The sequence below is a fragment of the Rousettus aegyptiacus genome, unplaced genomic scaffold (assembly GCF_014176215.1).
Source record: "Rousettus aegyptiacus isolate mRouAeg1 unplaced genomic scaffold, mRouAeg1.p scaffold_m13_p_11, whole genome shotgun sequence".
NCBI classification, from domain to species: domain Eukaryota; kingdom Metazoa; phylum Chordata; class Mammalia; order Chiroptera; family Pteropodidae; genus Rousettus; species Rousettus aegyptiacus.
Window position 1 is genome coordinate 91,140,457 of NW_023416286.1, and position 12,981 is coordinate 91,153,437.

A 12,981-nucleotide genomic window follows, 5' to 3' on the forward strand; every position below is an offset into this window, starting at 1 on the left:
GCTTTTTATTTTTAGAATAGTTTTTAAAAAGCAATTGTCAACTCTCACATGAATACCCAGCTATGTTGGCCCCAGTCTACAGTATAATTATTAGTAGCAAATGATACTAAAGTAAATCCTTGTCCTCACATGTGAATACTTACGCATGCACGTGTGTGCGCGTGCGTGCACACACACACACACACACACACACACGCGCGCGCGCAATCTGTATGTCTCAGTCAATAACAACCTCTGGGCCAGAGCCTTTAAACCTCATGATCTGCATTAAAATTTATCCTTTCGAAATAATATCTACTCTATTAAATTCTACTGATATTGACGCAGGAAGAGGGAAAGGGGGAATTGATACTTGCTGAGTACATACTTTGGCCTTAGCCCATTTAAGGATGAGGAAGATGATGTTTCAAAAAAGGTCACACCATGTTCCCTGTTCACATGGCTATTCAGTGATGAAAATAAACTCTAACCTTCTCTGTCTGGTTTGAAAGCCTCATCTCCTTCAACCCCCACGGGGCTGGCAGAAACCTCAGATGATGCCCAGACTTAACGTCAGACATTTAAAAATATCTTCACAAAATATTTTGCTAGCACTCCCAACGTATGGCCAGAATAAGTGGTTTTTGTTTCTCTTCTTTCATGGAACCCCCGTGGGGGTGCTGGGGAAACTGCCCGAAGGAGAAAAGATCACACGCAAGGGAGAGGACGGCAAGGGGATGATTCTCCTCCTGGGACGCACCTGAAAAAACAGGCGGTGACTGTGAAATCCAGCTCTCTGTCCAGCCAGAGGGGCGGCCACTGGAGGTGACTGGCAGGTGCCACTGGGCTCTCCCTCCACACGAATGTCACCTACCCTCGGTCAAGGTGCTGCGCCTCCCTGCAACGTAACGCAAACCCTGCCTCTCAACGGTCGTTTCCTTGGGCTGATTGTGAAGCTCACCTCATGGATTCTAGAGGGGTATTTTTAAAATCTAAAAGTTTTCCCCTGGAAAGGACGAAAGATCTCAAAGATGGTTGTTCGCTTTTCCCATTTAATAATAAATGCCTTTGGACATTCCTCAAAGCAGAGCCGAGGGGCCAGGGGTTGTGTCGGGCCTGTCTTCACGTGTAGCATCTAAGTTAATTCAATCAGCGGAACAGTTTGTAACGGTAACAACGCCGTGCTCAAGCAGACCCTCACGGTCCCAAAGTGCTTCCATATTCCACTTCTCATTTGCTTCTCACACTAAGGAAAAACAGGTAACATCAGCTCCATTTACACGCCAGGAAATGGAGCCACACTGCCACTTTGCCTGGCTTACCGGACAGAGCGCAGCTTCGTTGGAAGACCCCGGGGGGTGGGGGTGGGCGACTCTGAGGGGCACGCATACGAAAGGCTTGGCAGCTGCGTACCTGAAAGGCGGGGTCCTAAAGAAGCGTTCTAGGCAGGATCCTTTGTGAGGAGCATGATAAAGCACTGGAGTGCAAGGACCAAGCCCGCTGAGGGCACAATGTCTCCTATGGAGACCTCTGGATGACTGGCTTCTCCTCCGGCTTTCTACTTTCTCAGTCCTATCCAGTCTTCAAGGGCAAACCCAAATGCCGCAGACCCAGGAAGCCATTCCTGATGACCCGGCACAGAGAGGCCTCAATGACAACACCTTATGGGGTTTCACGCCTTCAGCTTGTTATGACTTCACCATACGTTTTTGAGGTCGGCTTTGTCGTCATTTTACAAATGAGGGGAGGGGACTGAGGAATGGACTACGTCACACCACAGTGGCCTCGCCTCCCTGCGCATTTACTGTGTCTCCCATGCCGCCCACATGTCCCATAACCCCTCAACTCGGGTACCAGTTCCCGAAGGCAGACAGTAAGCCGTACGGTTCCTTGTAAACCAGCCCCCTCGCCACTACTTAGCAGAGCACGTGCACACGGTAGGTTCTCAATGAGCATCACGCATTAAATATCTGTTTGGTAGGAACGGTAATTAATGAGAGGGAATTTCTGGTACCCTGGACGTCAGGCTCTCTGCTGTATATAATTAAAACAGGAGTGAACATGAAATGTACAATTTCTCCGAGCTCTAGTTTAATCAGGCGTTTATTACCATGTCTGATTCTGCATTATGTGGAAAGAACTGCTTAGTAAGCATTTTCTTGGATGAGGATAATCAAATACATACAGCTATCAGAGAGGTCCTTAAAAAGGCAAAAACGAAACCATCGAACCCAGGGAAAGACGGTGATCTACAAGGTGTAATATTTCACCTGAGACTAGAGAACCTCCCAGGCCAAGAGAGGACTTGACAATTGGGGGCGATTCGAGGAACACTGAGAGAGGAAGTCGGGGTACCAGCTGGGGTCCTGAACCATTATACTCTGTACCAAGAAGACGGACGCACGCTGCTGTCGCTGGAGCCGCAGCAGGAGCAGGCGGACTCTCAGGGGCCCTTCTGGGAGACGGGTTTTGCCCCGACGCCTCGTCGGCATCATCGTTTCATCATCGTCTCACTGACAGGCGAGCCGACCGCACACACGGCCGCGTCCGGCGGCTTACCCTTTCGGGTCTCATTCCCTCTGGCCTCCCACCACATCGGCGTATCGCTTTGAAACGATCAAGGGCTCGAACAAATTCATCGAAATTAGAATTTCGATGGTAGAGGTTAGCTCAAGTTCTTCTAAGCAGACATTCGGTGAACTGGACTAACGATGGCAGCGCCTCACTGCCGTATTTTTGCTGCCAAACGGTACCTAATAACCTTAACCAGGTATCGAGAGGCAGGGCCTCTGGGTAAAAAACACAGGGCCACCTTCCCATGGGCATTTCACCAACATCAAGCAAGAAGAGCAAACCTCAGGTCCGAGGTACTTACGTTTGTGTCCTCGTGGCTATGGCCATTGGTCTCGGCCAGTTCCTTGGTACCTTTTAACTGCAAATTTTAAGAAACAAAACAAAACAGAAAAAAACCCAAATGAATAAGCAAGCACATCTGTTCAGTGTCTATCATCCTGTTAACTCGGATTCATCTGAGGTTGCGCTTTATAAAACTTCCAATGAGGAAAAAAAAAAAAAAAAAACCAGACAGAGCACATAATTCTAATGAGTCTTACAGAAACTAGTTTGAGACTAATATTTTATGAAACTTGATAGCTGGCCAAAAATAAATGGGTCTTGGTCATTATTTTTTAAATAATAAGATTAATAAAGCAATTCCATAGGCATAAAATGTACAAAAAAATTGGTTCTTAAGAATAAAAAATGATTTCATTTCCTGGCTTTGTCACTATTAATTCAAACCCTGCAGTGCGCGCAAGTTGCCCCAGCTAAATGACATTAGGCTAACGACTATTCGTGAATGATGTATTTTCGGCCGTTCTAACATGCTGCAGTGCACGTCCTCCCCGAGAACATTCTGGAACGACTGGCATGGTGTCCGAAGGCCTAAAAGGTTTGTTTCTCTTCAGGAAAGGAGAACTGGGTTGATACCTCCCTGGTCACTGAGGCATTAGATGGAAAGCTGTTTCTCAAGTGAGATTTTTAACAGCGAACATTTGAAAACACCTCTTTCTCCCTCTCTCAGAAGGCTCGGGGGTAATCAGCAGCCAGGAGATTTCTGGAAACCTTTAATTGGCATTTTATCTGAGCCTGACTCAGAGCGGACACACGGAGGCCGAGAGCAAGGGCAAAGGGCGAGTAGAGCTGGCAGCTGTGCCAGAATGCCTTCCTGGCTCATTATGCTTCGGAAGCAGCATCTTCTGTAGCATTTGTTTTTTGCTCATTTTTGTTTTTTTTCCCCTCATGCCTAAAATAAAGTATTCATGGTGGGAAATAAACGCCTGGAGTTTGAAAGAAAATAAATGCACGTATGCCATCAGCGTGCGCGATCTCAGCGTTGGGTCTTTCTGGCTATTTGCACACATTAAAATGAAAGCGTCAGTGTATTTTTTTTTTAAGGTGATCTCAGATGCTCAGCTAGGAAGCCATATGCTCTCAGGGGCAGGAGAAGGGCTTTGCCGGACGGACAGCGACATGAAGACAGACGTCCAATGTGAGGCACGCGCTGATCGGCCAGCGGGGCCGATGACAGCTCACCCCGCGTCACTCGCACGCACCGAAACGACTCCGCGCTGGCCCTCAGAGGGAGCTCTGCCGCTGGCGGGATGAGGAGGCAGGGCAGGGCCTGAGGTGCGTGGGGAGAAAAAGGCACCACGGGGACAGGAACACCTTCCGTCGTCGTCGGTGCGCGCAAAAGGACTTAGCCCCTCTGCGTGTTCCTGTCTTCAGGATCCCTGGCTGCAGGCGGGCCTCGGCCTCTTCCCCTGCATCGCCCCCTCTGCTCGCTGCGCCCGAGGGCCTGCGACTCGGGCGTCCATGCGTGCGGGTGGGGTCGGCTCGGGGTTGGCAGCGGAAGCGAGGCACCGGGTGGCAAAGCCCGCTCCCTCTCTCTGCAGTTGGGGGCACAGACTCACCCATTGTCGCCGCTCTCCCTTTAAATAAACTCATCTCCTACGCCTCGCTCTCTCTAACTCTGCCCTGTCTTTGTCCGCTACCCATTTGCTCTCATGTCTCCCTGCCTGCCGGTGTCGTCAGTCGCCTGCTCTCTTCGGCCGGAGCTGGCACCGGCCGCCCCTCCGTCCCGCAGGCGCCCCACTCCCGCGGCTGAAGTGGCAGGCCTGCCCCCTTCCCCCCCCACCCCGGCGGCTCCTCTCCCCCGGGTGGTGTCATCATGTCTGATGACACCGGGCTCTGTGAACAAGGTCCAGGTGTCAAACGCGATCGTCTTTGTAAAGGAGATGAAAGGCGGGAGCCAGTGGGGCCTGAGAGGACCTGGAGGTGCTGCATCTTAGCAAAGGGAGAATGAGGGACTGAGCCGGCCCTTCCCGGAGCAGGGGCCACCGGGGCGAGCATCCGCCCCACCGGGGTGAGCATCTGCCTCCCGGCTCAGTCTTCCTTTCCAGGATTCCCACCAAGAGGCAGGCATGTTGAAGAGCAAAATCCCGAGTCTTCTGAGAAGGGTGTATCTTTTCCTGTGTGCGTGTGTGTGTGTGTGTGTGTGTGTGCGCGCGCACGCACATGCACACGCATGTATAAGAGCAAGACTCTAGGCCCGAGCAGTCAGGATCTCCTGGAATGGGGCATTTGTTTAGACCTTATCTATCCATGAGGGCACCCAAAAGCTGCCGCACGTGTCTACACAAATCCAAAGGAAGTCCTGGAAGGCCGTGCTCGTGGAGGTGGAAGTGTGAGCTCTGAGTGCGTGTTGGTGGGCAGGTGGCTACCAGGAGATGAAGGGATGTGTCCACTGCACGCTCCCATCTGAAGCACAGCAGGGCACCGGGCGAGGGGCTGGTGGTGGGGACAGTCCCCGAACGCACTTGGCTGCTGGGGGTCCTCTCAGACTACGCATTCTCGGTGGCTTTGCTTGAAAAGAGCATCCCATTTAAGTCAACGCTTCCTCCCTACTCGTGATTTCCTAGGTTTTCAATGATTTTGTTTCTTCTGAATCTTCATGTTCCCCATTTTCTTTTTTTTTTGAGCCATAGAGAGGGAAGTGTGATGCTTCACCAACTGTGTCTGTGCTTTGACCTTTAAAAATGCACGCCATCACAAGAACACATCGATACTTTCTACGAAACTTAAATCTATTGTTAGAACTGGGGCTTGGACTTCAAATCAAAATAAAGGGTTTGAGTCATTTAGAGAGAAGAGAGAGTCGTCCCTCCCTATCCCAATACATGACGGAGCAAGAAAGAGCAAGAGAACGAAAGAGAAAGAAAGAGAGGAAGAATAAACAGCAAAGCCTGAAGATACTTCTGTCTGACTAGGAGCAAATTTGGACCAAACCAGCTCTGCTTTGCTGGGAATCTTTAAATAATGCAAAGGAGAAAAGGATTGATTGGGGTCTCCTAGGCAGCAGGTTGGTGAATTAGGCAACAATATTCTTCAGTTCAATCCATCTCATCCAAAATCATGCAGATTCAGCCTAAGTTACTGATTACATATTAACGGTATAAAGATAATGATTAATTTTATAAAGCATCTTCCTCCAAAGCCATAAAAGCTTATACACTATCCAACCTGTTCGCTTTTCTCTCACGATTCGCTTATACATTTAGGGGAAAGTAACTAAAAATATATTTTCTTGATCCCAAACCATTACAAAATGAACGCTTGTAAAGCAAGTCACGGCTGACAAGGGTCATACTCTTCCAACTTCTTATTTTTAAAAATGTCACTCTTGCAGTCACCAATAGTGTAGAAATAACGTTCTCATAAGGCACTGCAAGTTAAAATTTTAAAACGAGCTAATTTCGATAAGGGTCAGCGTGACTGTATGCGATTTTTCCTTCCCAACTACCATTCATTCCGCCGTGGGCAGTAAGAGCCGCCCAGCCTCTCTGGGCAGACACGGGGCGTAGGTTGTACTCTGCTACCCAGCGGTCCATCCAACAGGCTGCGAAATGGTACTTTCAAAACCACGTCTTGATGTCTACATGTTCGTGTCAAAGAAAGCCAGGACGGAATGATCCAATTTGCAAACGGCGCATGGAAGGCGTGTTGGCCCCCGTGGTTGTATAAGCACCATGACCCACAGGGCAGGTGCTTTTTACCTGTCGCTATGAATCAGTCCCTCTTAGCCGAGGGTCTGCAGGAGCACCGTGGGTTACGCTAAACTCATTTTCCTCGCTATCAGGCTTCAGAGGAAACTAGCGGCTTGCTGTGAAATAGATCTGCACTTGCCAGTGTTTTACAACTTCATCAGAATTCATTTGTCTCCTGGGATAAACTTTCGCACACTGCGGGCGGGCGTGGGCAGTCCAAACGGGGGCCTGAGTGAGGGGAGAGGTGAGGGGAAGCTCCACGCAGCAAAGCAGCGAGGATGGGCCGGTCCCGGCTAATCGGACTGCGCTCTAACTTCAGGGACACCTGCCGCGGAGAGAGGCGTGTCCAGATGCGAGCTGCTCAGGCCAGAGCCCAGGCTGTCACTCACCTGTTCCTGGAGCACCTTGAGCAGGGCCTGGGTGTGCGACTGCTCTTCCTTCGCTTGTTCCAGCTCCGACTTCTTGTTGTTTAACTCCTCCTGGATGGTCAGCAGTTGCTGTGAAATTCAAGGGATGTGTAGAGTCAAAAGGATTGAAGGGTCGGGTGACTACATGTAAGCTATTCGAGATGTCCATTTCGAAATGAGAGACGGTTTTTTTATAAGTCTTAAAGCTTAGTCCAGATTTCAGTTAACATTTGGGGGTGTTCTGGCCCACCCCAACTTAGTGTGAGGAGTATTGCAGTTTATGGCACTTTTTTGGCTGTTTGTGATACTGATGCACACACACACACACACAAAAAGCGAGTCTGTTTTGGTATTTATGAAGGCGCCGCTATATTTCTTTAAATAAATGCACATTTATAGAAATACAGAGAATAGTGTTAATAAACAACATATTGATAGAAGGAATTAAAAAATAAAAATTACAAATAATTAGTCATCTCGTTCAAGATGACTTCATTTTACATATGATAGTAAAGCTATTTCTCTAAGTGGCCAGGACCACAAAAGGACCTTTTACTTTCTCTGTTATGACAGTGATGTTTTATTAGATCAGCAGGACTGAAGTCCAAAGTGCAATCAATTTATCAGCCGGGAAAACTGCTGATATAAGCTGTCAAAACACTAAGCCACGGCCTACACTGCTATTTTTAAGCCGGGCCACTGAAGGGCCTTCTGTAAGCCCTGAGCTCTCCTGGCCCTATCGGCTGGAACTCACATGGCGCGGCCTAGCACTCGCTCCTGGGAACGTGGCTACACGTTAATACAGACACAGGCTGGAGAACGTTTAATTAAGAGCTTCCAGACACGCCCTGGGAACAGCTATGTCTGCGCAAGGCACCTTGACGACGAAGGACTGGTTTGAAGAGACGGAAGTGCGTCTCTTCTGCTCCTGGGCACCACAAACGCTGCACTCGTGCCAGGGGAACGCTGCGGCGGCCACCCGGCCAGGAGGGACGGCGCCTCCGACACCAGGGTGGCTTCTCCGGGGCCCTGACAAGCCGGCCACGGGGCCGCCTGGGCTGTTCTTAGCTACCGAGGCCCGAAAGAACACCGCAGTGCATTCCTGACACTTCGTCCCTCCAACGGGAAGGGCCGAATTAAATCTTCACGACCGCTAGGTCGGGGACTCGCTGGGGTATAGGATGTCCTCAGAAAAGTGCATTCTGCTTTCCTGCGGGCTGGCTTGCTCTGTGCCCTCCTCCGGCACTGCAGAGAAATGGAAGACCCTATAAGCGTAAACGGAGATTTCCTTGCAGTTTTGTGAAAACGCGGTGCCCACCTCATGACCACGTGAAGTGATTGGCACACCAGACAGTGGCTCCCGTCACACTGCACGTGACTTAACCGTGCATCGGCCGATTAAGGCACAGGAACCGGGGGCCCGTGATGTCCTCAGGCACCGTGACAAGAACCTCATATGACCTCGCGTTTCCCGATGCGGCGGGGAATGGCCCTGTTCCTTCCTGCGCATCCATGACTGGCCCCAGAACAGACCTGATGCTCTGACTTCGATGATGCCGAGTGAATTTTTACATCATTTGACAATTTCTAATCCAATCCTTAAACTTCCTTTAAAAATGAGCCAAATGAAGGGCACGACATTATCCTCAAAGGTGGGCAGCTTATGTCGGTTCGCTGAGCACATGGAGCAGTAAAATTTACGACCACCGATGTCTGGCAGAAGGCGCGTGGCTGCACTCATGATAGTACGTCCATACAACGGAGCGCTACGCAGCCATTAAAGAGAAGAGGCTCATGATACGTTGTTCCCCGCACAAAAAGTTCAGGTTACAAAAGGTTTCACTGAACTTTGCAACATATTCATAGAAAGGGATCTGGACCCTGTTTCTGGATGAGTGGATTTAAGGATCTTTCTGTTAGTTTTACCTGTAATTGTATTAGTTCCAGCTGGACAGCATAGTGGGTAGACATTTATATACCTTACAAAGCGATCCCCAGACAAACCCTGTGCCCACCGGGCACCACGCATAGTTATTACAGTGCTATTGACTCTGTTCCATCTGCTGTACTTTACCTCCTCGTGACTATTTTTATAGCCAGAGATTTTTACTTCATAATCCCTTCACCTTTTTTTGCCCATCTCCCCGTCCTCTTCCTACCTGGCTGCCATCAATTTGTTCCTCGTATGTAAAATTTTGCTTCTGTTCTGTTTGTTCATTTATTTTGTTTTTGTTTTTTTTAGATTCCACATACAAGTGAAATCACATGTGAAGGTTTTTTAAAAAAGCAACTGCCTGGTTCCCGCCCTCTATGCTCTATGTATTGCATTAACTGGTCTTCTGTGGGACCCAGGAGTGAATATTTTTAGTAGCCCCCCAGATTTAAGAAGCACTGCCCTTGACTATTGTCTTAAGACATGTAAATAAACGTCAGTAGCTAGCAAGTGTACCACGAGACGCTTACAATCTCAGGGAGTCAGAGAAGTACAACATTTTTAAAAGCTGAAGAGTCGTCATATTATCAGACTGGCAGATATTGGAAAGCTGGATAACGGGGCGAGTGTGGATGCGAAACACAGCAACTCATTCCCGCTGCTGAGGGGAGGGGAGGCTGGGACGGCCATTCTGTAGAGTGGCTCTGGCTAATTAACCCCTTACGCACACCCTGTGGACCAGCAGCTCCACTGCTGTGAACACGAGCCAGGAACGTCCCCCCGTGGGGCCATCCCGGAACATTCACTACCACGTTCCATCACGGCCTCGTGTGGGGGCCGAGCCTTGGGGGGGATGAGTGGCCTTCGCTGGGAGTGTGCATTAGGTATAACCGGGTGGATGGACCCCACGGAATAAAAGAATTAAGCTACTACCAAGTTTTAAAAATACTGTTGGTTCCCCAACCTCTGGTGGGTGAAATCCAAACCACCGATCTCCTTGTCTTGTCACAGAAATACCAGGCAGTTCTGATGAGCTCACTACCCAGAACTCTGCCTCTAGATTCCTATTCATTTTAAAAGTCAAATTAAAGGTGCCTTTGGGCCAGCACGGACACACATGATGATTTATACAACAGAGAAGAGCTCCGCTCTCTATCCACGAGAGCACAGGGTTAGGCAGTGGAGTAGGGGCTTGATTCCATCCCTACGCACCCAGCTAGCCGGCCACCCTTCTCCAGGACAGGACCTGCCCAACTACATGCAGTATCCTTGGGTTCTTGCAATCATCGCAGCAAAGGTAGTTATTTTAGCCGCTCTACTCCCAAAGCATGTAAAACGGAATACCACATTTCACAGACATCTCCCGAACTAGACTACATCCACATAGTAGGTCATGGATGAGCAAATGAGTAAAGAGATAAATGAATGTTTGCTCTGGTTTCCCCATTTCTAGAGGATTAAACCACGATCTAGCAAAAACAAAACAAAACACCACGCACGCTGCCAAAAACCAAAAGAACCACAGTAACAAAAACTACCCGAGGCTCTGTGCCTGCGTAATGTATTGTTCTAGATACATGGATACGTGAAGCTTTCAGAGGAAAACAGCAGTTTCACTTAAGGCATTTTGATCCATTACTCTGGCAGTTCCAGATGTCTTTCTTAATTGAAAGGGGAATATTTCTTAAAAGGCTAAAGAAATGCAGTCGATGAATTTATAAGTATGTAATTTCCTCCCTATGTTCCACCAAAAAGAAAAAAAAAAGAAAATCCAACAAAATAACCACTGTAGGAAAAATAAAATCAATACCCCGAGCCTGTTTTCTGCATTCTTCGTAATTAATGCTTTATTTTATTTATAAGGCATAAACTTGTGGATCTAATATTTACGTCTTCAGAACGGTGGTGATCTTCATTTGATTAGATGTCCTATGGAACCGATGTGGCAGTCCACAACTAGGTGATTTAAGTCAGCCTTTCTGGTCCTTTCTCAGCTGAAATTTATGAGCCTGTGTAATACTCTTTCTAGTTTGAATTTTTAACTGAAGTTCACAGGCAGCTAGACCTTAATCAGAAGAGTCTTTTGGTCAGACTGGCTGACTGTAGCATAACTTTAATTTAATAGTGGAGAGTGTGGCATTAAACAGATGCTCAATTTTTGGTGGTTAAGACTGTGCGTGTTCCAATTAGACAATTATCCCCATGCCGATCAAGTGCGAGTACTCTGGTGGACAATAACAGGTAAACAAACGCCACACCTGACACGTCTCGATGTCTCCAGCCCACCGATTTCATAAGGTCATTCCTAAAGCTCTTTGGAGACAGAAATTTCAGTGCGCTATGGGTCTTTCTCTCTGACAAATTCAAAGAACGCAACAGAGGTTACTTGAAGCCCAGGAAGAGGTGAGGTCACATTTCCGCTCTTACAGACGGGGGACTCACCCAGGGGTGAGGTCGTCATGTGTCATAGGCTGCGCTGTTTGGGAGAGGCTTACAACTTGGCACAAGCCAATCTGCCTGCTTCCCATGGCAGTTTCTACCCTGAAATGGACTCCAGGACACGCCAAATGTAAAACCCTCCTAGCGACGATCTCTGTCCAGGCCCTTGCCATGGCCACTCACGAGCTGGGCCACTGGAGACGTGCTCTGTGTATCTGTGAGCCGTATGAGGGTTTGACTTTCTTTAAAAACTGTAACCCCTCCCTTACCTTTCTTTATTCTTAAATTTTACAATGTTTTTTTTGTTGTTTGTTTTTGTTTTTGTTTTGTTTTGATCAAAGTGAAGCTTTTATACAGCTAACAGGGAATTTAAGGTTATCTCCCATGAAAGTCACAGTCCATAGCACTAACGGTCTCTATGAAATACGGCATTGACATCTCATTATCAGCTGACACACTCAGGAGCCTTCGGCCGGACCGGTGGCTGGCTTAAAATAGAGAGGACCTGTAAAGGGGACAGTGGTTCTGTGTCATGCACGGTCCAAATTTAGGTTGGCAGTGGGTAAGGTGAGTATGCCATCAGGTAGGCGCACATTGATGGTGTCTGACAACTTCACAGACACACACACACACACACACACACTCACACACACACGCCCGTGCACGCATGCGTGCATGCCGATATTTCTTTTCATCTTCCCCTCGCTTCAGTTTCCTCAGTGCTTGGCTCTATGTTCAGTGCTTTTAAAACGACCTGCTGATATTTATTCACTCGCTCAATCAGTCAGTGATCCATTCTTTCCTTCAGTCAGAACTGACCTACTGTGTACACAGCAGGGCTAGATAATACGCACATATGCAGAAAGCAGACACTGAGCAGCCTGTCCTCTAGTTCACGAGGATGCTGATATACAAACCGCAATTAACTGAGGGTGGTGCCAAATGCTCTAGTAATGACTGTAACCACTGCAGCTTCTCTAGGAAATTTTTGGGGATCGGTTGAGGCATTAGGAACAAGGGCTCTGCGGGGGGAGGGACCCATTTTGAATCAGAACTTGTCTGCGCATTACATATAAGCCGCTGCACATTTGTGCATAAAAGTCCGGAAACATGTGAACCCATGAAGCATCATCGATTGAGTGCGTTTTTGCCCTTTTGATTCATAACTTTGGTATCAGTCTGATGCCCTACTCAGCGGGCTATGCCTTCAAGGCCAGTAGACCGTCGCCTGAGGAGATGAGGTCCAGGGACTGCCAAAGAGCATTTTCTGCCGAAGGCCATGGTGGATACGGCCGTGCCCGTTTGGAGCGTTTTAACACTGGGTCTACGTGGCAGAGCCCTGTCTACGACCCTGTCTCTAACCGGATTTCTCCATACACTTCAGCCTGCGATCGGAACCCCCCCGGTGGCCAGCTCTGCCAGATTCTTGTCACCTCATTTTGCTGTAAGGTGAGACGGTAGGTCCATTAATCCCTTCTCGCTGGGTGAGCCCTGCTACCCAAACACCCAGCTCGCCGCCGCTTCTCTTCTCCCCGGGGTTCCCCAGACCCTCCGCCCCTCCATCCTCTTTGGGTTCTCCCTGACTTCAGAACCATCTAGGCATGTCGGCCCCATGGCC

General features: G+C 48.7%; 1 protein-coding gene across 10 annotated transcripts in view; it reads right to left on the reverse strand.

Annotated features, from left to right (window-relative positions):
* The window catches only part of ENOX1 (ecto-NOX disulfide-thiol exchanger 1), a 436,596-nt gene that overhangs the window by 34,896 nt on the left and 388,719 nt on the right, over positions 1–12,981 (reverse strand). For 9 of the 10 annotated variants that reach the window (XM_036228929.1, XM_036228928.1, XM_036228932.1 and 6 more), the window contains 2 exons: positions 6,974–7,081; positions 2,855–2,911 (listed from right to left, as the gene is read on the reverse strand). In XM_036228929.1, the coding sequence (XP_036084822.1) occupies positions 2,855–2,911; positions 6,974–7,081 (165 nt within the window). Of the gene's footprint in view, positions 1–217; positions 1,226–2,854; positions 2,912–6,973; positions 7,082–12,981 lie in introns of those variants that run through there. The other variant, XM_036228930.1, reaches the window with a different exon arrangement.